The 22,903-nt window shown below is 46.9% G+C and overlaps 2 protein-coding genes across 4 annotated transcripts in view; both read right to left on the bottom strand.

Moving 5' to 3' along the window:
• LOC128895316 (uncharacterized) overlaps window positions 1-22,786 on the bottom strand; it is a 31,079-nt gene extending 8,293 nt beyond the window's left edge. For 2 of the 3 annotated variants that reach the window (XM_054157808.1, XM_054157811.1), the window contains exons 1-11: window positions 21,272-22,786; window positions 6,170-6,426; window positions 5,996-6,072; window positions 4,181-4,394; window positions 2,531-2,665; window positions 2,177-2,206; window positions 1,801-1,882; window positions 1,514-1,708; window positions 1,291-1,425; window positions 840-1,080; window positions 56-724 (exon numbers count right to left, since the gene is read on the bottom strand). In XM_054157808.1, the coding sequence (XP_054013783.1) occupies window positions 56-724; window positions 840-1,080; window positions 1,291-1,425; window positions 1,514-1,708; window positions 1,801-1,882; window positions 2,177-2,206; window positions 2,531-2,665; window positions 4,181-4,394; window positions 5,996-6,072; window positions 6,170-6,246 (1,855 nt within the window). In that variant the 5' untranslated portion in view covers window positions 6,247-6,426; window positions 21,272-22,786. Of the gene's footprint in view, window positions 1-49; window positions 725-839; window positions 1,081-1,290; window positions 1,426-1,513; window positions 1,709-1,800; window positions 1,883-2,176; window positions 2,207-2,530; window positions 2,666-4,180; window positions 4,395-5,995; window positions 6,073-6,169; window positions 6,427-21,271 lie in introns of all 3 variants that reach the window. The other variant, XM_054157810.1, reaches the window with a different exon arrangement.
• Window positions 1-22,903, bottom strand: part of LOC128895799 (uncharacterized) — a 193,110-nt gene that overhangs the window by 28,339 nt on the left and 141,868 nt on the right. The window lies entirely within an intron of this gene.

The following is a 22,903-nucleotide window of genomic DNA, read 5'->3' as shown; positions in this document are numbered from 1 at the left end:
AGCAAGGTTCTCCAGTTAAATTGAACCAGCGAGTGAGAAAAATACTCACTCATACCTTCGGCAACGCTGGCAGTCTTGTTTTCGGTCCAGCAATCGGTCATCTGACCATGGTCCATCCCTCCCACAAAGGGAGGCACCGTCAAGGTCTGCTCGCAGGACTTGCTCGACGGTCGATAACCCGGCAGCTGTCCTCCAGGTGGCAGTTCGGGGAACATCGCTGCTAAAAGTGACGTGATGGAGGTGGTCTGGGGATCCCCTTGTTGCTGACGGTTCAGCACCAGCATCTGCGTGGACTTTGCGCGCGGCAGGGGTACCACAGGCGTCGAGCCAAGGGATGGATTCGGCGCCGAGCAGGCTTGCTGCCCCGAAGGCGGGAAAAGCGTGTTACTGGACGGTGCTATGGATCTCTGTCTTCCTCTGGAAGGGACAGTCGCCGGAGGGGTGGCGTTTCGAGCACCACCTCTCTGCCTGGGGAACAGCTGCGTTGAGATGGACCTGGGGAGAGTCTTCGGCGATGTCCGTGGCTGTACCGGCGTGATTTCCGGACCCAACTGGTCCAACGACTTGCTGTGCCTGGCGGGCAGCGTGGAGGGAGTCAACGTCAGACGACCCTGGATGGAAGCAATGTCCTGGGCCGCCCCCTCGCTCCTGGGGGACCAAATTCCCATAGATCGGGACTCCAGGATCGCCGCCATCCCGCAACTGCAGTCGTCCATGCCGGGTACTGAAAAGTAAATCAGAAATTCGAAGGTGTCTGTCGTCCTTGCAGTAGTTTCGGATGTTGTTCATGGGTATGTAAATTTATATTTGTGTTTTTAATACCTAACACTGACACCTACCGCTGTTCCTGTGTCTCTGCTTCATGTTCACGTACTGATCCTCGAAGATCAAAGGAAGCGAGTGGAGGTCTCCGTCCAGCTCTGGACAGTGGACAGGCAGGGGTGGTAACGCCGCCAGGTACCGCGATCTTCGGGCTGCCTCGCTCACAGCCTGATAAGATTGATAATTCGCGTCGTAGCAACCCCAGGCTGACGTCCTGGGATTTTCCAGCACGAAGAACCCTTCCGCGAAACGTTTCACCTGAAATTAATGCGATGCAAGGTTAGCAAGTCGATTTTTAAGGTAGCTAAAAGGCTGGAGTGTCATTTGTATAGGTGTCAGGCTATCTTGAACACTTGTTTAGGAGTTATCGGCAGTATTCGTTAATCTCGGTGGTGATTTAACTAACGACGAATGAATCTATCCAGAGTCACGTTGTGACCAGAAATCAAGGAAGGACGAGAAACTCACCCTCAGTTGATGATGGATCCTGGCGAGATGCTGATGAACGGCCTCGCGTCCGGAGAAAGCCTCCAAGAAGTGCTGCCAGAGGACAATGTTTTGTGCGCAGAGTTGAGCGATATCGGTTTCCTCGGTGTCCATCATCTGCAACAAGACGGAACACGCGTCACATTCCCCGAAGAAGACGGCCCCGCACGATGAAAAGACGTTAACGATCCGTGGGCGCGCAGACCTTGATGATTTCTTTGTGCGTGTTCTGAAAGAACTCGAGCACCCTTTGCTGGCAAGAAGGCAGAAGCCGCGCTAAATCAGCTAAATCGTTGAGCAAAGATTCCCTCGCGGCCAGAAGTAACCTGATCACTTCCTGTTGAACCAGCTTCGCGTGCTGGATCTTCGTGGCCGATCCGACGCATCTCGTCGTGGTCTCCTGCAACAAATCCCGTGTATCGCGAACTGGTAATATTCGGCTCTTCTCGTTTCGATCGATTAAAAACTTCAAAGGCTCGGGCGTGAACTCACGATATTTCCCAGCGCGGCATTGTTATCTCCGTTCGCCGTGGATTGTTTAAATTGCAGCCATGGCTTCCCTCCGCGCGGAGCACTGCGGGCATATCGCTCGTTTCATTAACAATTCTGGGTTTTCGTTCAAACATAATAGACGCTGCGGCTATTTGTCGTGCAAATTATTTGGCCATTGAACGAAACTCGAGTCGAAATTTGATCGAGAGACGTTCGTTCATATTTTCAGAAAGAGAAAATATATTTGAATTTATTTCATGTAGTACTTTTTATTTTCTATTTTCATACTGGATGTTAAACATGCATTTTAATAACAGTTGTTTCTTCGTAGATCATTCATTTTATTTCATTTAGTGTATTATTTTTTTAAACTCACCAGCTCTGCACGTAATGAAGTATGCTTTTCCTGTGTGAAACAGAAAAATTTTAGAGCTATGAAAAGCGAAAATAATAATTCCAATCAGTGACGGTATACCGTCCCGACAATTAATCCCTTCGGTGCTGTGGCTCGAAAATAGATCAAAAAGATCCTAACTCCCCTCTTAGAAAACCTTTAATAATCGATACGATCTTATTTTTATTTAACAACACTTCGATACTTGTTTGGGTGATTATCACACAAGTAATCGCAAAGCAACCGCTGGTTCTGGCATAGACTGCACCGATCCAAGCGTTCGAAAAAGCCGACAGCACCGAAAGGGTCGAGAGAAGGAAGCAAGTTGATACCAACTTGATGTAGGGCTGATGAAGAGCTACCAGGCAGGCGTGGATCGTGATGGATACAGCGGCGAGATGAAAATAGTCGAAGAGCACCGGCAGATGATAGTGAAGCCCCTTGGTGGGCGCGAAGTTCAGTTGCAACGCCCTACAAAGTAGAAGGCAAACGAACCTCGTGAAACCTTCCACGTGTAAGACGCACGCGGCCAAGGTTATCGATCCCTCCATCTATTAGGTCTGTGGGAAAGTTCGCCGTCTTCGAGCAAAATTTGGTTAAGAATGCGAGGTTATACTCTCCCTTTCGAGAAACGAAAAGGCTCGTCATTAATAAAGAAGTAGATAACTTGATTAATCGATAACTTTGCAATTTTTGTTCGGAGTTCGATCTGATGCTGAGAGCGATTCGGAAAAAGGGGTCGTTTATTGGAGAACTTTTATTCATAACTTTAACTACATTACTACCAGATATCCAATTTTAAAAGTTTAGAAATTACTTAATCGCTCCTTTGTAGAATTTTATAGGTAAGTCTATCGTAGTATTCATTAAGAAACAGAGTTTGTAAGGCTACAGAGGTGAGATTAATTAACGCGACGATCATCGTTTGTGTATGAGCAGTCCATTGATTTTATGTGGTATATCGTGTACTCTAGGAAAGGTCTATCAACTCGTAAGGAATATTGCCCAACTGTTGCATAGCCATTCTGATGCAACCTTGCAGACATGGAAATTTGTTGAAAGTCAGACATTCTTATTAAGGGTGCAAAATCATCGTAACTATTGAATGATACTAAAAGAAACAGAGTTATAAAACCTTATAAAGGGAGCGTTCGTATTTAATGTTGTTTTTCAATTTTACGATCGAACAATTTTTCAACTCACAGATTTAAAGGGTCATTTGATCCCCTAAATTTGATAACAGATGAGAAGCGATTTCGATGTACAGAGTGAACTAATTAAACGGGGATACTGAAATATCCACGTTGTTTACGGATATAACGGAAAAATTGTTCAAGAGAAAGTTAAAGTGAAGGAGCGAACACAGCGAACAGGGGAAAAATGTTTCCCCTCAAGGACATACTTTTTATACATTTCTAGGTCATCGATGTTTTTCAAACGGAACTATCCACTCTAATTCTTTTTTAGACACTAGCCTCTTCTCGTCGTCCAGACCACCATCGTCATTTTCTCTAAACTCAATATCTTTTAATACAATCAACAATAAGATCTAGACAAACTCTAAGCCACCAATAAAAATTCTCCAATAAACAACCCCCTCAAAATTGCTCTCAAAACATACCCTCCTACAGATCAAACTCCTGACTTTCCATACACAACTATCCAGTCCCTCTACACCCCCAACAAAAAAAAAAAATTGCAAACATTGGCCCTGATCTTAAGCACTTCGAGCTCCATACATCTCCTTCGTCCACCGACTGCTGACTCGCTGGGAAACCACCGCGTGTAACACTCACACATAAAACTAGCCAGCAGTCGATGGGTTGGGGCGACACCGTATACGAGACAGAGCTATCCCACGGACCTCGAGTGACGGTACGAGATCTTCTTCAGCTCCCCAAACCGCAATATCACTTCTGAGGGATCGTTCTTGGCTGATGGCTAGCCTCTCGCGTGCTCAGTCATCCGCGAGACGAAGACGCTCACCTAGACGACACGCAGGCCATGTTCTCCGGCTGCGTCGGCTCGCTGAACCATAACTCGACGCCCAGATTGAAGTGGGTGCGCGAGAGCACCTCCTCGATCTTGTGACTGTGCACGAGCACGTGCGCCCGGAATAGGACCGAGGTGCCGAGTGTCACCTCCTCATTTCTGTAGAGGATCTGAAAGCGCTTGCTCGTCCCGGGCGCCTCCAACGAGTCTGGAAACAAAGGGCTCGGTTCGCGCGTCTTCTGGATTTCCGTGCTTCATAAGCGACAAGAGAGGTCTCGAGGGAGCCTGGGCGAAAGTGGTACGCGGGTTTGCGTCTGATTTGATTGGAAGCCTGATGCGCGTTTGGCTGGGTAACTCCTTCGCTGGGATACATCAAACGCGAGCGTCTCGAGCGCACTGGGTTGTTTGAGATCTCGGGCCAGGTGAAAATCACGAGAAGGGACGTTTCGGTCTTCCGGAAGGGGGAGGATTCCAGTGTAACAGGTTTGGAGAATTGAGTTACTTTTTGGCAGAAATCGAAAAAAAGTCCTTTGATTATTTCATTGATAAAACTTTTCCAACTCGAAGACAATTTGATTACCTTTCCGTCACCCTTCTGTTACTCCTGGAATCTCCTTAAAATTTAACAGATACTGTATCCCTAAAACGTAAATATCGTAAAATAAAGAGAACCATCTCGTTCTCAACAATAATAACTGCATTTCGGACCTCCCGCCATCCAATCGAATCTCTTCGTGGCGTCTATAGTTCCTCCGGTGCTCGCGAGTCAACTTCTGAACGCTATCGCTAACCAAGTGGGTCTCGAACTAGTTCCCCGTTGTCTAACCGAGAGCTGGTAAGTGAATTCAACGGAGTTTTCTCCGCCGAGACGAGTGCAACGTACAGAAAACTTTCCTCCCCTATTCCAGCGCAACCAGAAAGTTTCCCTGAATCGCTGGACACGCGTCGCAGCTCCCTCGAAGCGGATGTAATTCGTGGAAACTTACTCCTGTCTTTCTCTCTTTGTGTGCGTGTGCTTTCCTTGTATTTTCTTTCTTTTTCTTTTTTATTTATTGTTCTTTGGCAAACTCGGCGAGCGAAGATCGTGCGCTTTCCGTTGAGTTCTCCGAGAGAAGTTACTCTTTGCCGTCCAACTTGGATTGTATGAGTATTCCCAATTAAGAAGTTGAAAGATACAGATTGTTCGAGCGTTTCATCGTCAGCTTTTGGCGCGGTTGGGAAACTGTCGACAAAAGCCATTCGAAATTCTTCTCGCGGAATAAGCAGCTGCTCGAAAGATACGCAGGCCACAGTCGTTAAACAGAACCCATTGTTGGGAACGCGACTGAGACTCTTCAAAAGAATGCAACGATCTACGAACCGCGGGATCAAGAGTTTCATAACGAATAGTTGTCATTTTACCCGCTACAGAGCGGCTCTCCCATTGGATTTGATTCGAAGACTTTGCGTGAGGGCTCAACTTCCAACTGGGTAGGCGCTTCCAAAGAATACAATTTGCTGGAATAGACTCGGTGAAGGATCCAATAACAGTCCGAACGAAACTGCTTAAAACCCTCTAACCATAGAAACCTACGTCCGCAACGAAAGCAAAATAACTCGAATTAACCTCGTAACAATTTTATCTTCCACTCGCCGCACAAAAGGCTCGCCCTGGAAAGTCCACCGGCTAATTGTTTCATTCCATTTCCGCGAGTTCCCATTAACCGATCGAGTCCGTGTCAACGGTTTCGAAGCACCCTCCAGAATTTCTAGCAGCCAACGATATTTGAAAAAGTCACGTACGAACGATAGCGAGCGGAGTGTACTCACGATTCCGCAGCTGGTTAACCTCCACCTTGACGGGGAGTTTCGGCGACACTCTGAGGGCGGTTCGAATCTGGTAATACCTGCGAAATTGGAAATCGTCGATGAGCCTAGGCTAAGCTCTCGCAATTACGAGGCATGAGAAGGCTCCCAGCGAGCGTGAAAGCCGTATCCGCTTACCCGCGCTGGAACAGATCGACATTGTAGAACTTGCAAAGCTCGAGGGAGAACTCGAGAGTGGCTTGTAGATCGCTCATCTCGATCCCCGCGATTCCTCGAGCCCGCCCCTCTCCCTGACAACCTCCGGAGCTCCTCTAATCGCACGAAGACCAGCTTCGTTCCTCGCGACGATTCACGCTCGAGGATACTTCAGGGCCTGGCTGAGCTTCTCGATTCGTTCCTCCCATCCTGGACCACCGCCTCAGCGTCGCGCCACCCTGCAACACACGCACCACTTTCTCAGATTTAAAGGATGTGAAAGGTGTTTGGATCTCTGGGAGAGACTTCGGGATCATGGTATTCTTCCCATGTTCAGTAAATGCTAGGTTTATTTCCCTTTAAATTACGTATTTTTAGAACCGAATTTCATTTTCTTTTTATACGATCGTCCTCGTATTAATGAAATTTCTAAGTTACAGAGTTCTATCTTCGGATTGAACTAAAATATCAACGGTGTACTTTACCCTGCCAACCGAGGTAGGTACTCTTGCCGTAGAGAAGCCGAGCTTGCACGCGATAGAGATGCAATTAGCCATGATTCTAATCACATCCAATCGAGGATCACTAGCTGCGGTCCTAGCATATCCAACCGAGAATCAATACACTCGAGCCCAGAAGAGCAGCCCCAGACCTAATTTTCCTCTTTAAATTGTTCAGTCCCCTTTCCGGAAGATTCAATAGCATTTTCCGCTGTTTCCAACCAGGGAAACAAACGCAAATATAAATTCCAGCGCAGGCGCGCCTCTTGAACGTTCCTACCCCATAAAGAAACACACTCGTCGGGATGGTTCTCAAAGTTTCCAGCTTTTAAACCCGGCAATGATCTCTCCTCGAGAAGAAAGGCCGTGTCGCGAGTGGTCGGCAACGATCGTTAAAAAAAACTTCGGCACTGAAGTAGACTCCGAGGCCTGTTTGTCGCGGAAAGAGAAGAGAAAACTCGGCCCGTTCCGCGGCTGGCGTACAATACACCTTTATCCACTCGTGCTTCGACGGAAGTTGAAGCACCTTTTCGACGCGATTCAACGTTTCCGCGGCGCTGGAGGCCTTCACCCTATGTTTGCACCTGAGGGAGGACGGGTTGAAAAGGTGTGGAACGTATCTCATTGTGGACGCGGAATCGCTGGGCTCTGTTGTCTGATTCTGATCAAAGCTGCGACTGAAATTGGTCTGTGGTTCTCAGTGACTAGGGTCTGGCAGGTCCTAGACGCTACTGCTGCTCTATCCCTATTCTTACAACGCGAGGAACTGAATATTTCAAACACAATTTAGTTGGCTGACCTAAGATTCGTTGCAGTTCTTCTCAATGCCGATTCCATTAAAATACACATCTACTACCACTGGCCCCCTCCTTCGCGCCATACCTTCGACTGAAACTGAAAAACCAATCCAAGGATCCCAAGGCAACATTAAAACACCGCGACTATTTCATCCCTTCTTTTACAATTTGAGATCCCAAACACCTCAGGACTGACGAACCACTGTCTACCTCGCACTTCTAGCACAATTCTCCCCCTGGCTTCTTGTAATAATCCCCATCGGCGCAGACGCTTTGCCACGTGTTGATCTTCGACTGTCCCCAGGCAAAAGCCCGTAAAAATCCGGCGGGTAGTCAGCTGTGTCCTCCCCTTGTTACCCTGAAAGCTGACGAGCGCGCCACTGTCAAGGACGCGCTGAAGGCCGTGTGCACGCTTCCTCGGGCAAAGATCAACGACCTGGCGCACGCACCGGGAGCGCACCAGAGGGTGAAAAGAGGAGGAGAGGTTTAAAAAAAAAAAAAAAAAAGAAGAAGAAGAAAAACAGAAGTGGCGGCATCCAGCGACGAGAACAGCACTCCTGAGCGCGTGCCGTCGAGCTGTCGCGAGCATGGGCTGACGCTGGTCGTCTTTGACCACTTTGTCAGAGCCACTCGCGTAATCTGGTTTCGTCGGCTGTCGGCCAGCCACGCCAGGCAGACGAGCACCGTGTCACGGACGCGTCTGGGTGCAAAGTGCATTCGAATCACTTTGTCGGGGATGTTTCCATTATCCTCGTTGTTATTATTACACACGCGTGTGTCAACCGTTGCCAATCACAGCGCTCGAGCGAGGCTCGTAACCGAAACTCGATCAGGAAATTTCGGTACGGCGCATTGGCTCGACTACGAAACTCTGACATGGAACTCTTGGGAGGATTTTATTTTTATAACCTCTTGGACTCGGTTGTCAGAGTAACGACACCAGAAACAGAAGCGGCCGATATCGATTCCCATTATTCTTCGAATTGAACGCCAAAGTGGATTCAAATATCTCCAAATTTTCACGACATTCGAAACTAGGCTACTCCCTCGAGATTCCCGAAGCGACGGCAATGCGTTTCACGCGTATCGGAGAGCCATCGTCATCGGAATTCCGAGCAATGGTATCTCCGCATAGTAACGGATCGAAACAACGTTGTCCACGTGTCGCGCGATTCACGCGCAATTAATTCGGTTCTTCATCGACCTAATCCACGTGATCCGCCATTCAGTGCATTATCTCGGGTCACGAGCAGATCCACGTTCCACGGTCTGTTAGCGGGAAACGTTTTCACGGCCTCGTATCGTATCGCGCGCAAGTACACGACGGTCGATGTAGGCCAGAAACGACGAGCGTCGCTAAACTGGGCCACGGTGCGTCGGCCTCGGGTCTAGAAATACCATTGCCAGCGGTTCCAAACGGCGGGGAAGCATTTGTTCGATGAAAATCGCGAGGAACTGGTCCCAAACAGAAAGCTGGCCAGGAAAGACGCGGGCGGCACGGGTTCAATGAGAACACGTTGAGGACCACTGATGGAACGCGGTCAGAAAACACAAATTAAAAAACACTGGATATTTTGATTTTCCCTTCCGCACTCACATGGAGTTCCGTGTTGAATACCAACGAGCACCGAGTTTATTATTGTCCTGGATCTATAAAATTTAGATTATCGCTCGGGATTGCACGGAAGCACCGACACTCTCCAGTCGTTTCGAGCAGTGTAATTTCGAGGCGTTTTCTCGGGGCACCGATGTGGACACAATGGCGGCCGGGGACAGTGGAGGCCGGGAATAACCGCGGTAACGGGTTTCTACGATCCTTTTTATTGCCCCGGACGTTTTCTCTGTCGCAGGAGGCCCGGTTAAATTAAGTATGAACGGATATAAATAAATTCCCGCACGGTATTTTTCGAAGCGCCCGTGCACCCGCCTCCCATTGGTGCGATCGAGCTGTTTCATGCACGTGCAACCTTTTTTCCAGTGTGCATGTATACGTGCCTGATGCGAAAACCCTATTGGCGGCGAGCACATTTCCCGGTTAGGAGCTTTCACCCCTTCCTTCGCCGAGAATTCGTTAAAAATTGAAAGCAGTTCGGTGACGTTTGTCTTGATTTTACGTCGCGGATAAAAGATTGGGTGTACAGGATGTGGCGAATAGCAGCATCCAGCACGAATAGCATCGTTTCGAGGTTTGTGACTTGAGGGCAACCCACTCGGTATGTGCAACATTAATTGGCAAAATGGCCTTGAATGACCTGCACCAATGCAGGAGGTTATTATTTTTTCTCTTTCCTCCAGCTACAATACTGCTCCATCTGAAGAGTCTTTGTACCAAACATACGTTACATAATATTTTATCCATGTCGAATATACCTTAAAAAAATCTAAAACTCTAAACCGTTCATTGGACTCTCTTATTTTTCATATGAATCGTGTCATGCCAATGTTGTGCAGATGAAAAACTGCATTTCGAAATGTGCGTCATGTTTTTGTCCCACGTCGTGAGCCAGAGGTCGACAGCCCAGAGCGGCGACCTTCGTTTCTATTCGGGAAACCAAGCGTTCCTCGAGTTCTTGGAATATTTGCGATTCCGTGTCGCGCGGCAACGAGGAGGCTCCGGTTACTCGAGAGGCCCACCGGTTTGTTTTATTCCCGTCCACCGAAATTTCAGCCGATTATTCCGGAAATGCTCCAACGTTGAAACTGGACGTTACGAAGCGAGGAGTTATTTTCGTGAAGGGTTGTTTGTTTCCCCCTCGACCGAGCTGTCCGACGATTTGTTAAATTTAATTGGTTCCCCGCGTCCTCTCCACTTGGCAATTTGGATAGTATCGTCCCTCCTACAGGGAATAGTCGTTGGTAATAGCTTGTTGCTATTACAACGTCGCGTGCTCGGGCAATAAACCACGCAGACTTCTGGGCGACACGTTGTTTTTTCGAAACTTCAAGTTCCTACTTTATCATTTCGTATTTTTACAATCTTTCTTCGTAGGGATCGTTTACTTTCATTTTTTGGGATCGAGGGACACTAAGGTAAAAAATAAAGTTAGTCTTCAGATCATCTCTCTTGTATTATTCTTTTGGGAAACTTCTACACTTTTAGGTTCTACTCAGTAGATGATAATTCATGTAATAGTAAAACATGAAAAGTAGAGTATAAAAGTTAAATACCGAGCAACATAAATTTTCCTTACGTCCCATTCGAGTGGATGAAACTCACATTCCATCCTAAATTCTGCCAACAGTAATATTAGAGAATAGCTCGCTCGCTTTCCTTTTTTCCTACTATAAAAGGCACGCGTTCCATTCGCTAAATTTTCCCACGGAAAAGATGTTCCCACCGTTTCGGGAAATTAATCGCTTTCCCTTCGTAGAATATTTATCTCCTTTCGCGGAGAACACGCCGCAATCTTCTCCGCGGGCGTTGCTTTAAAATATTCCAATTCGCTAGAGAGATATAAGTAACAAGAGTCGATTAATTCAATGCCAGCGCAGTCTGTCTGTTCGGCACCCTCCAATTGAGGGTAAGAGGGGTGGAAACGGTATAATGTATTTCCTATAATTTTGCAATTTTCACGTAGGCGAGCAACGACTGTATCAGCCGGTCTCTCTCGTCGGTTAATAATGTAAGGAATATTTATGATCGCTTCGGCAACTTTCAGCGGTTTTTATTCCATCCCCCATTCAACATTCTCTATTTATAAGCTCGCGGTACAAATGATTCATTTTATTGGTCCAGTGTTTTTCTGCTCGATTTGATAGAAACGAATCCCCTGAACTGCGCACTCCGACGATTGAATAATGCATAAAACAGAAGCTTGCCGTAACGTTTATAATAATAAATGGAATTCATAGCCTGTATCATTGATACAAGTTTATTTTTTGTAGAATTCCCAAGGCGCAATTTATTCTAGTTTTCTGTGTCTACCATTTAATTCAAACAAATTTCTTCGATACATATAGACGATACGAATATTTATGGGACTGACTGCATGTATACCGACAAGAAACAACGAGTCACTATTTGCAAATTACTCCATTTAAATGAAATATCAGGAACAGAATATTTAACGCCAATTTTCTGCTACTTTTTATTTTCTGGCGTGGGTGAGTTTGACATCTGGACGGCTCATGCATCATGCAATGCGATAACGGGTTAAAGGAGCTCCTCGACTTAAATATAGTAGTAACCTTCTACTTACGTGCTTTCTTATACCACGTCGAGTTATTTAAGACCACAAGAAAGGAGCAACCTTTGCGAAAGCGGCAGAATTTTCGCTTCTTATAGTTCGACGAAGAAAATGTTTCAGAAGAAGACCCACGTACGACTCGAAGCGTAAAAGGGTAATTAGTTATCTTCTTTTACACCCACAGGATCCCTATTGACCCTTTCGAGACTGTGGTTAATGGCAAATGGTTCATTTATAATTATAAATCTGAAGCAAATCATACGTTCATGTCCGGAATTACAGCTTGTATGTGTGAAATAATTAAAATTCATTTCTATCTTAGCACGAGCTTTATAACTTACATAATATGCATTAACAATAGTATACGAAGCTTGTCATATGGCTGTCATGAGTTTCAATAATTTCGTACGACCAAGCTGTTATTCGAATCACTGTATATCATTTATTATAATTATACAAAGCCTGCCCCAGCACTAAAGTGAATTTCAGTAACCTCATACGTTCGGTATTATCATTAATAAACCTGTAAAGCTTGTCTGAGCATAGAAATGAGTTTTAATGATTTAAAACGAGCACGCTATTGTTCCAATTACACGAAACAAAAATGAAAGCAGTGTCACGCCACGGGGGGGGGGGGGGGGGCGTAAAGCTAACAGCTCGTTTAAATCTTTTTTTTTTTTACTGTGGTATACATTCGTCCACAAGAACACGGATCGAAGAACGTCTGCGGGGTCGCGCGAACCGTCACCGACGAGTTTCAAACGAGTTTGTCGCAACACGAAAGGATCGGGCCACCTTTCAACCACCTCTCGCACCCCCCGGCGCGGCACAATGCCGCTCAATAGTTAACGTCTTTGACCCCCTCTCGGTCGTTTCCCCGAACTTTTAACCTCTGACCTTTGCCGGAAGGAAAACGCTCGTCCGTTTAATCAGCGCGACACGCGACCGCGAGTCGCGAGTCGCCATTTTCAACAACGCGTAACGCGCCCCCCAGGAAACTCGTTGCGATATTCCTCTGCCAATAAACGTTCATCATATATTTTGTATTTACCAGTATTACGAAAAAGCAAATTAAATATGCCTAATTGTAAAATTTTAAACAGAAAACTTTACTAATAAACTAACGTCAATAACCGGAGAGTGATCAGGTGAATCGACGTGTCACAATCGTGCGAGATCTTTGATTTCTTCCCTGTATTCTATAAATACCGGGACGAACAAAGCGTCTTTCTATCGACTTTTTATTTTTAAGCTATTCAAAGTCGTCTCCTCGGGCAGGGCAGCCATTGCGCTGCTTTCAGTGCATTTTCGCGGATTCGCTTTCAGGGAAAATGGGATAAAGACGGAACGAATGTCGTCTGAATTGCCTTCGTTAGGAATAGCGACACGCGTTTGGGTTTTAATAGCGGAGGCGCGCGTTCACGGTTGGGAGAACGGTGTTCGAGTAATTAATTTTAACGCGGAAACGATACGCGGATTTCGTACCTCTGAAGGACCTTTCCTGTTACTCCGCACTCGGTGCGCTCCCTTTACTCGGTAATTTCCTCGCGTGAAACTGTTACGAATTAATCTTCGAGTTAGGAGCACCGCTGATAAAGTTGCAACGCACACAACGACCTAGGAAACGTTGGACTTTCCGATTAGTCATAAGCGAGATACTTAACTTATTCCTTGAACTAATAATAACAATAACCTTTTACGCTGAATCCATCAAGAACATTATTTCGTGTATGTCGAAAAGAAAAAGCTGATAGCTATCTGCAATGATGTCTTTGGCAAGAGCTTCCTATTTTTTTTTTAATCCACGAGTCTGTCACGTTCGTTGCCAAAAGCTTATCGTACGAAACTTGTTTATAACCAGATATTAATCTCCGGAGTGAATTGTACTATTATTATTAGCTCTGCTAATTTTAAAATTGCCACAGTACTTAGTACGTTTCAGTGACAACGTTGAATGCTAGACTATGATATCACTCTTGTCGATACGTGCATTTCGCGTCACGGACGAGCCTTTGAGCTCAGCCAGGTTTTTTTTTTCAAAGCAACGGAGAAGATTTGTTGCCCTGCAGGGTTCATCAAACTAGGCGGAATTATCTTTTAAGCGTCTCATCACTGTCCGCCTGCCTGCCGGTTCAGCTCCACCTCTTGGCAGGAGAAACGCGCGTATTTGGTCAGACGTCTAGACGCTTCCATCCGAGGGGGCGTCCACGCGCCGGGCATCCCACCCCGAAGACCACCGAAGGGAAAGTATTCCTTATCTCTAGTCCGTAGTCTACATCTCCGGCTTCGAATCGACACTCGAACTTTTATTACAAGACCGCCGACGATGATTCGTCGTTCCCAAAGTCGATAAACAGGCCTGGGATATATGCATCCGTTCCACGAGTGCGAAGGAAACCCCGCTTTCAAATTCTTGAAAGGTTGTGGGTATACTTTGGACGATATAAATTTGATCGTGTCGGAGAAATGCTGGTATAGAAACAAATTTAGGATGGAACTATATATTAGTGTCCTTTGTGGAGTGTTCAAAGAGTGAATAATTTTCATGTGTTTTCTTATTTGTTTATAACCAATTATATACTCACGGTTGAAGACTCGTGTGAATTGGAAGATAAATAAGAAATGGATGGTTTGGGACTTTGAAACCAGCGTGGTTTAATCTTCAGAGCTGTAACGAATATTGTGATCTAATCAGGAAACGAATTATAGTGACATATTCTGTAAAAAAAAAGAAAATAATGTGACTCGAGAGAGCATTATAACGAGGGACGATGTATAATAAACACGACGGATCTAGGTTAGAAGAGGAACGTTGTTTTCTTCGATGGATCCGATAATGTCGAAGCCCTTAATGGGTCAGATTTCTTTTTTATCATACTCCAACAATCGTGGATTAGTGTCGCTGTCGACTGTTTAATGAATGACACGTCCGATCGCGATAAGCACGGTGACAGTATCTCTGTTGAACGAGGGCGGTCTGAATGTGAAGCATTTCGTTTAAAGAGACACGGCTCGTGATGTTTCCCATCGCAAATTTTTCGTTTCATAAAACGTACGCACAGAACATTGCAATTCTTGTTTGAATTTAAACACTTATGGTGCTCGTACAAATATTCCAGAAGGGTTGTAGGATTTTGTTTTTTTAACAACAGCGTTGTCATGGCGAACACTTAATTTGCAAGCACATGTACGTTCATACCATTTGAATTTTATTAAAAAATTCTGAACCACCTCGTGGAATGCCGTTTGGATGAAATGAAATCGTAAAATCTGTATACGCGTGCGTCGTTCAAAAATTTAAATAATCAAAAGTACTTTCATGTTTGCCAAGTGCTTTAGACGAAGCGATGATTATTTATCGATACGATTATTTATTTGCATACAAATTTTTGACATCGTTTACGTTTCATCAAACAAGAAAATCTCAGAGGCCCCTTCCGAGAACCCTTTATAACATTGATACAAATCATACGCAATATTTTAAAACAACTTTTCCTCGGCGTTACCCATTTTGTCCCACCTTCCCTTCTCCGTGATTCCATCGACACGCGTACCCACGAGTCTAGACAACACTGTAGCATGTTTACAAAGGCGAACACGTGTCCACGCTATTTTCTAGCCGCGGTCCCGGAGCCAATGAACCTGTGTGGTTCAACAGCCACCAGGCGAGCGTGCTCGAGAAGTTTCAAACCGTAAGGCGATAAAGCGTGGTTTATTGCGACGCGCGTGCACACACCCACCTACGTGCCTCCCTCAGTCATCCCCTTGTCCCCGCGAAAGCGTATCGGTGGCTATTGATAGTGATAACGACGCGTACAGCGTGCAGACTCGTCGCTCTTGGCGAGCTCTCTTTTTCCAACCTACATCGCGTGATTAGACGATAACGGGATTGTCAGACCTCGAACCCCGCGTTCACTTTTATCGTAGCTCAGATAATCTGCCAATTAATTGTAGGAACGAATTATGGCTGACGGTTTTATGAGGGATCGCTCTGCTGGATCGCCGAGCGCGCTCGAGAGACATGGTCGCCAGGTGAAAGAGCTTTGTCGGGGAAGTAATGAAAAATTAATGCTATTTGTTCTGACATTGTCGAATTTATTTCTACGTTAAAAGGTTAGATTCCAGTTCCTTGCGATGAAAAATTCGGAGCAGAAATTTGTTCATACAATTGTTTTTGACTGTTTTTAAATTCAGTCGAACTCGTTTCAAGTTCCTTATCGAATAACAGCTTTCTGACATAGTCATCATATAGTCGCTATAAAATTTCTCTAGTTATTTTTATTAAATACTGACACAGTCTGCCACTTAGGGGATGACCTAATAGACTCATAATCGAATTAACCCTTTCTGAAACCACGACAACAATTTACCTGTGCTCTTCAGCCACTTCACTATCCTCCCAATTTGACCAATGTTCGTATCCCTTAATTTACAATTGGCGAGCGCACGTGTCAGATTCAACTCACGGATCATCGGCGAGCCACGGGTACGAGTCACTTACGTCACACTAAAACGCGAAGGGCAGAGAATTGACTCAAGAGCGGGACTACCTGCGCCTACGGCGTACGCTTGAACACTGACTTTACTTGCACCTTGCACTAACTGTCGTTCCCCACTTCTATCGCTGTTCCCCACTCTCGCTATGACGTTTTGCTTGCAACCTACCCGTGGGTAGCCCACGCGGGGGTCCGCTAGTGAGCCCAAAAAGTGAATCGAAATTAATCTAAACGTGTTAATTGCGCGTTACATACCTACAATTCCCAATTTGCGTCAATCATCGCATGTACCTTTCCGCGTCCGAGGGGTGCGTTTATTTCATGCCAACGCCAATTAAACTTTGTTAATAAAAGATCAGCGCGATGGTCAACGCAATCATCGGGCGAGTAAATACACACGGTGGAGGCAGAATGTCAAATATCCGAGATGCCCAACCGAGACTGGCGATTTCGATTCACGAGCGAGACTGGCGAAATTTCCTGTTGGAGATGAGAAGAGGGTAGCAGTCACCCTATTCGATGGTACCGGCGCTGGTTATTCCCCAGTCGGCGTCGGCGTCGCTCGCCTTGGATTATTCATCGAAATTCATCGGGGACAACCTCGCCCTTCGATCGAAAACGAACAACACACGCGCGTGTTCCGTTCTTCCCTCTGCGCGAGCACGCGTCGGTTCACTGACCAAGGCCCGATCGAAGCGGAAAATGACCGTACCCCGTCCGACTGCTCGCTACGTGCTAAGGTTTCAATTTGGATAAGAGCCCGGTCCCGATACGCCGCCCCCGCCTCGGAAGACGCGAATTTATACGACACCGCGAATGAGAATCAGCGCGGATAGCTCGCGCGAACACGCCGCGAGACCTGGCGGGTCGGCACGCGATGGGAAACCCACGAAGTAAACTGATCGCGTTGCCTCTGATCTTTCCCGATGTTATTGCTCCTACATTGCTCCATTTTCGAACATGAAGTCAGACACGTCTTATGAATGTTCGCAAGGAATTTTAAACCTGATTACGTCACGTATTATCCTACAGTAAATCATAGGTCAAAGGGTTAATACAAGTCACCACGATAGCAATGTTTCCACAAACACTGGTTTACTAAATTAATTTGAAAGTCGTCGCGTAGGCAGGACCTTTCTCTATTAATTCTCCATAGCCAATTCCCCGTTTCAGACCTTCGATTTTGCGCGTCAAACTCGCCATGCGATAATAACACAGCGACCCTCGACGGTCCCGTGAGAACGCTCGATCTGTCGGCTCAAAAGTTGCTCCACATTCGGTGACCTTTTCCAGGGCCGACGCAGAAATGTCAGGGTGTCGTCACGACCGCGACTCGTTTACCTCTTTCTTGAGTTATTTCTTACCGGCTGGTGTTTCATAAGACACGGGGCTTAACCAGGACGTGCAGAGTTCAAGAGTTCTGAGGCCTTGAAGCTTACGACCTCTTAGGTCTAAGAAGCTAACTGATCAGTGTTATACTTTGTTTAACGTTAGTTGGTAGTTTTTTTAAAGCTATTCAACTAGTGGGTGATACCTAGATCTTTCTTCTTCTACTTGAGGTCGTGTTCAACCAAAGTTTCTGTGTTAAGGACATTTTCCTTTGGATTACTTTTTTCCTGATGTTTAATGCCACCCAGTCACCAAAGTACCGATATTCCTACACTTGCGTCCATTTTGCCGAAGTCTGATCTGTCAACGAGGATCCCTCCGGTCCGAAACGCTGACATTAAACAAATCTTCCCGTCTGGGTTGCTCAACGGCAAGCAAAGCTCACGTTCCAGTTATTAAACCAAGGAAAAGGGGAGTAACAATCGAAAGTATCCGAACGTGGCGCCTTAATGGAAGACTATTCATCCCGCCAACGAGACGCTAATAAAGCGCCCGGGTAAGAAATAAAGAACGCGGACGAACAGAGGAGACATTAAGCCCCGATAATGGATTCTTATGTTCGTTCGAGCGTTCCCCGACGTTTCCGTAATATTCATTTCGCCATATTGTTACCGAGTTCCCTGGTGCTTCAGTCGTGCCAACGCGCCCCGGTGTTCCGGGGCAAGAAACTTTCCATTCCTTAATGAGAAAACAGACTGCATCCGGGACGACTGGGGAATGAGGAAGCGGAGGATGGTTGCATTAAATGCAACTTACGGGGGACATCATCCAATTGACGATCTCCCACTTTCGTGAAACTTGACACACGGACAGACAGTTGCGAAAGTGTTAGCCACGTATCCTTTCACGTTCAAGGGATGAACGATGTTCTCAGAGTTGGAAATGGAACATTTGCTTGGGACATTTACTTCCCAGTATTTTGCAACTTTAGACTGTCGACGTCATAAAGAGTAAGTAGTACATGATCAAAAACGTTGAAAATATTTCGTACTTTGGTCACTTGATTTGCCGGAACGATTTCGTTGATTCAACATGGTTTCTTCTCTGTATTACACCTAGTCTATGAGAGTGCGATGGGTTGATGACCTACAATTGAGTTTTTAAAGGTCTTCCTATAGGGCAATTGTACGCCGCGCGGAGACTCCTACTGTAGTTAGGGTGTCTCCTGCTAATTAAGGGGTCTTTATCCGACGTGCCCGTCATTTTTCTTCATTGTTAGGCCCCCTGATGAGAAAGCGTGACGACACATATCTCGTGCCACTCAAGGGATTATAAAGAAGCCAACGTTGGAAAGTCCCAAATCGGTCAAGTACTTTTTGAGACCACCGAACATACACGCAATCTCATTCTTGTTACTTCCACACTAACATCATAAAGACATAGTTTTAATATCGCCCAGTGAGCTCTGCACATAGCGTTTCAGAGTTTCGAGGCTACAATCTCTCCGATCCTGGTTCAACCGAACAGTGTTATCCTTCATTTGAGAGTGTCATTCTTCATTCTGTCCTGTTACAGCTTCCAGCGGTATCAACGCTATTTTCTATCGAATTACTTTTTCTTCGGTAGTTAAATACAGCGTACCGAAAGTCACTTCTTCTGGAAGCCCTAAAACCAGCGTAGCCCGATCAATCTCCCCTTCGATAACGACGCGCAGCGTCGTGCAATCATCTGTGGCTTAATCTTATCTCGATTCCTGAACCAGGAAGCCACGTTGAACAACAACGAGCAACGGACGCGGCGTCCAGGCGTTATCTTCTACTCGACTGACCGTAAGCAGGAATCGGGAGATCGATCATTCTGCGAAACAGTGCAACCGGCGATATCGACGGGCTGGTAACCTTGCGAAATTATTGACGACCGTTCCTAAAGGTCCGTTTTCATGTGATGCCAAGTCACGACTTGATGCAGCGACATACATATGTCACAGACGGTAACTCACGGTGAACACATTCTTACTGGACATCGATGCTTAAACCTTTCAATCTGAACTAATGAGGCTAGCGAAGATTGGGCCAAGACGTTGTAGATATTGGTTTTAAACGATATAAAAAAAGCAAGAAACAAAGATCGAGCGAGTTAAGCCTAACGGGTATTAAGACTTGATGGATACTTGATGCAAAAGCACGTTATATTCTTCTTTCTTGAGGGGAGATTCTTCGCACTAAAAATAGGCCTTGTGCTTTGTTTTTATCATTAAAAGGCTACTGAGACTGCCTTCTTTAGACTGAGAGCGACTATAATAAACATTTGACAGGGTAAAAATGGCACTGTCGCGTAGAACGTGACGGTCGGTCAAGTATTAACACGAGGAGCAACGTTCCAGCGTGGTGACATCAGCCAAAGTTTTCACGAACGACAGATATCGCCGCGGGGTTAAAAGTCGTGACCCTACCCGACGTAAAAATGGACCTTAAGTCGGAAACGATTCGCCGTTGGAACGAGCTCGAGCCGTTGATCGTTTCGCTTGTCCAGGAGCATATTTCCACGTCGCGTGAATCGGGAGGGCACGTTGCATCGCGGGAATTGAATCAACGCGGCGAGGTTCGTTGATGGAGATGACGGAAAACGAGATAGAAGGCGCGAGGAGGAGAGCTGCAGAGGCGGAAAAAGAGAGCGAGAGATTGGAGAGCAGCGAGGGTGGCTGAAGAGGGAGAGAAAAAGCAGGAATAGGTGGAGTAGAAGCAAGAGGAAGCAGGGGACACAAGAGGAAGAGGAGGAAGAGCAACCCATGGTGGGGGATCAATTTAGAAGCCGTGACTCACTCGACACGGTGACGTCGTTAGCGCACCCCTTCCGCACCCCTCCCCCGTCCTCCTCGTGCCGCCCCCAAAAGAAAAAAAGGGGGAAGGAAAAAAGGAATAATCCGGTCACAACTCTCTCTCTAAGCGAGAACTAATCGAGGCCAGTGCACACCGCCGAGCGAAGCGCGGGGTGGGATGTTTCACCGTCGGTCGACGAGAGAGCCTCGAGTATTATTTCTGGTATTCGCGTGTACCGCTGTTATCCGTCGAGATGAGGGCCGGATAGAGAGGACAGAGGTGGCACGCGGGAGCAGAACGGAAAGGGCGCGCAGGAGTCATCGTCGCGATAACACCGCCGGCCCCTCGTTACCACGAAAAAAAACTCGACCGTCGTACCGGAGAGTTTTACCTATGGCACCGTACAGGTACCTCACGCGCCGGTGACTCATGTTTACCAGGCCTAGGGGTTGAAAATAAAAAAAAGAAGAAGAAGAAGAAGAAGAAGAAGAAGAAGAAGAAGAAAGAGCAAACGAAACGCGCGAGAGTGCGAGAAACAAGGAAACTCAAGGGTCGAGGGGAGGGTGCAGACGAGGAAGAGGATACGAAAGGGGAAGTTATCCAACGCATCCTCTCCCCCGCGCCCGCCGAGGCAGCGTCCCCTTGTCCCAATTACCGTTACCCATCGCGCACCGCCTCGTCCACGCTCGTAATTTCCATCCGACCTCTATTTCCTTCGCAGCCGTCGAATTTACGCGTCCCTACCGTAACCAGCCCGAGGCAGCCCCGAAGAACACCAGGACCAGTGCTCGACGCGTGACAAGGTGACGGCGACAGAAATCGCTGGAACACGCCGGAAATCCGCAGGATTTCGTTAACGTTGGCCCCACGTTTTCGCTCGTGGGAGCCGCACGAGGCTACAGAGCGGAATTAGAGACCGGAAGAGTCTGGGTATGTCCTTCGAGCAGGGTACTCACGAGGCACACGATCAACGAGGATCAGACGGCACTCGGCTAGGAGACGTCGACCGTTGGATCGTCGACCGACGAGCATTCTAGACCGATTCCTCCGTTCTCCGAGTACTAGCGTCGAGGACCCCGGACGATCCTCCCGTTGTCACTCCGGCAACACCCACTTTCTCCTCTGGCCTCGTAAACCCGAGGGCCACTTTTCCTTCTTCCCCTCGCCACCGTCGTCGAACGAGGCGCAGCACCACTCCGGCAGGCACCACCACAACCACGACGCGATCTCCTCCGACTACAAACGGGCACCACACCACCGCGAACAGGAAGCAACCACCAACGCCACGGCCGACCACTACCACTGCCACCGCCGTCGCGAGCAGCAGCAGCAGCACAGCAGCCCCGTCCTCGTTGTCCCGACTTTACGATACAGCCCGCCTCAGCCCCAGTTCGCGGGGATTTCTCCCGACTTTTTACCGCTATCGACTACAGCCCGTAATAATTCATCGCACACGCTCCGAACGACCCAAGACTCGCTATCTCTGGCCACTCCTCGCGGTTGCCACGACGCGTGACCATCGACGGGAGAGAGGCACCCTCCGAACGCGAGCTACACGCGGAAAGCCGAGAGCATGGGAGACGATTCCGTGGCTCGCTGCGGAAACGCCACCGTGAGCTGGCCTACCCTACGCGCCTGTCTACTCTCCCAAGCCTCGAAAGCCACCCTCCTCGCACCCCGCCGCGGCACCTTCTGGCCACTCACGACAGCAATATATATGGGCGATCGTGACACACGCGTGCCCGTGACACGTCCCAGCATGCGCCCTTCTTAGCGCGCCTCTGTACCGCACGCGTCTGACCAAGTACGGCCTAATTCCCCTGATCCGCGCGATGGCGCTCCTCTCCATGCGTCATCTAGAGACTTCTTCTCTAGGGAGCCTATACAACGAAACGGAATTTGTTTTTTCATCTTGAAAGCGGACACGAACTTTGATGGCCTTGACGCGTGCTTGAGGTATACGCGCGGCCCACGTAACCTGAAGGGGCCATGGGTTCCAAGAAGCTGAGGACTTATCCTGTATAGAAAAATGCCATCCCTTATTAAGTATTTGTCTTTGAAGCTTCCAATTAGCTTAGAATTGTTCTTAAACCAGTACCATTGTACACTTCAAACCTTGTGAGGGAAGAATAAGGATTTATGCTTAATTTTATGCTTCTGTAACAAAAAAAAAACTCTTCTGTAACTCTTTATGGTGCATCGTGATACTCCAAGTCGATCAATTTGGTTTACAACTCACGTATTCTTGATTCACTTTTAATGCCATTTGAATTTACCGCCACGACTGCTAAAGTCAAACCTGCACCTAGTCTAGGGACTCTTGCGCCGTAGGTAACGTCTAAGAACCTAACCTATAGCATCGACGAGAATAAAAAACATTTAATATTTAATAAGAAACTGTGTATCGTGAGCTGAAATACCGATATCGTAGAAAATCGTTGATTTTTCAGCTGGTTTTATATTTGAAAACGATTTTGGGCATTATGTACAGTATAACTGAAATAATGTTCGGATTGGCATTATCCATGAGAAACAATTTGAATAAAAATCCTTATCCCTTATCCTTTATCCACAAAGTCCGAATGGGA

This window comes from Hylaeus anthracinus, unplaced genomic scaffold (assembly GCF_026225885.1).
Source record: "Hylaeus anthracinus isolate JK02 unplaced genomic scaffold, UHH_iyHylAnth1.0_haploid 5, whole genome shotgun sequence".
NCBI lineage: Eukaryota > Metazoa > Arthropoda > Insecta > Hymenoptera > Colletidae > Hylaeus > Hylaeus anthracinus.
The sequence above is the reverse complement of the archived record's forward strand: the minus strand, read 5'-3'. Positions and strand labels throughout refer to the sequence as shown.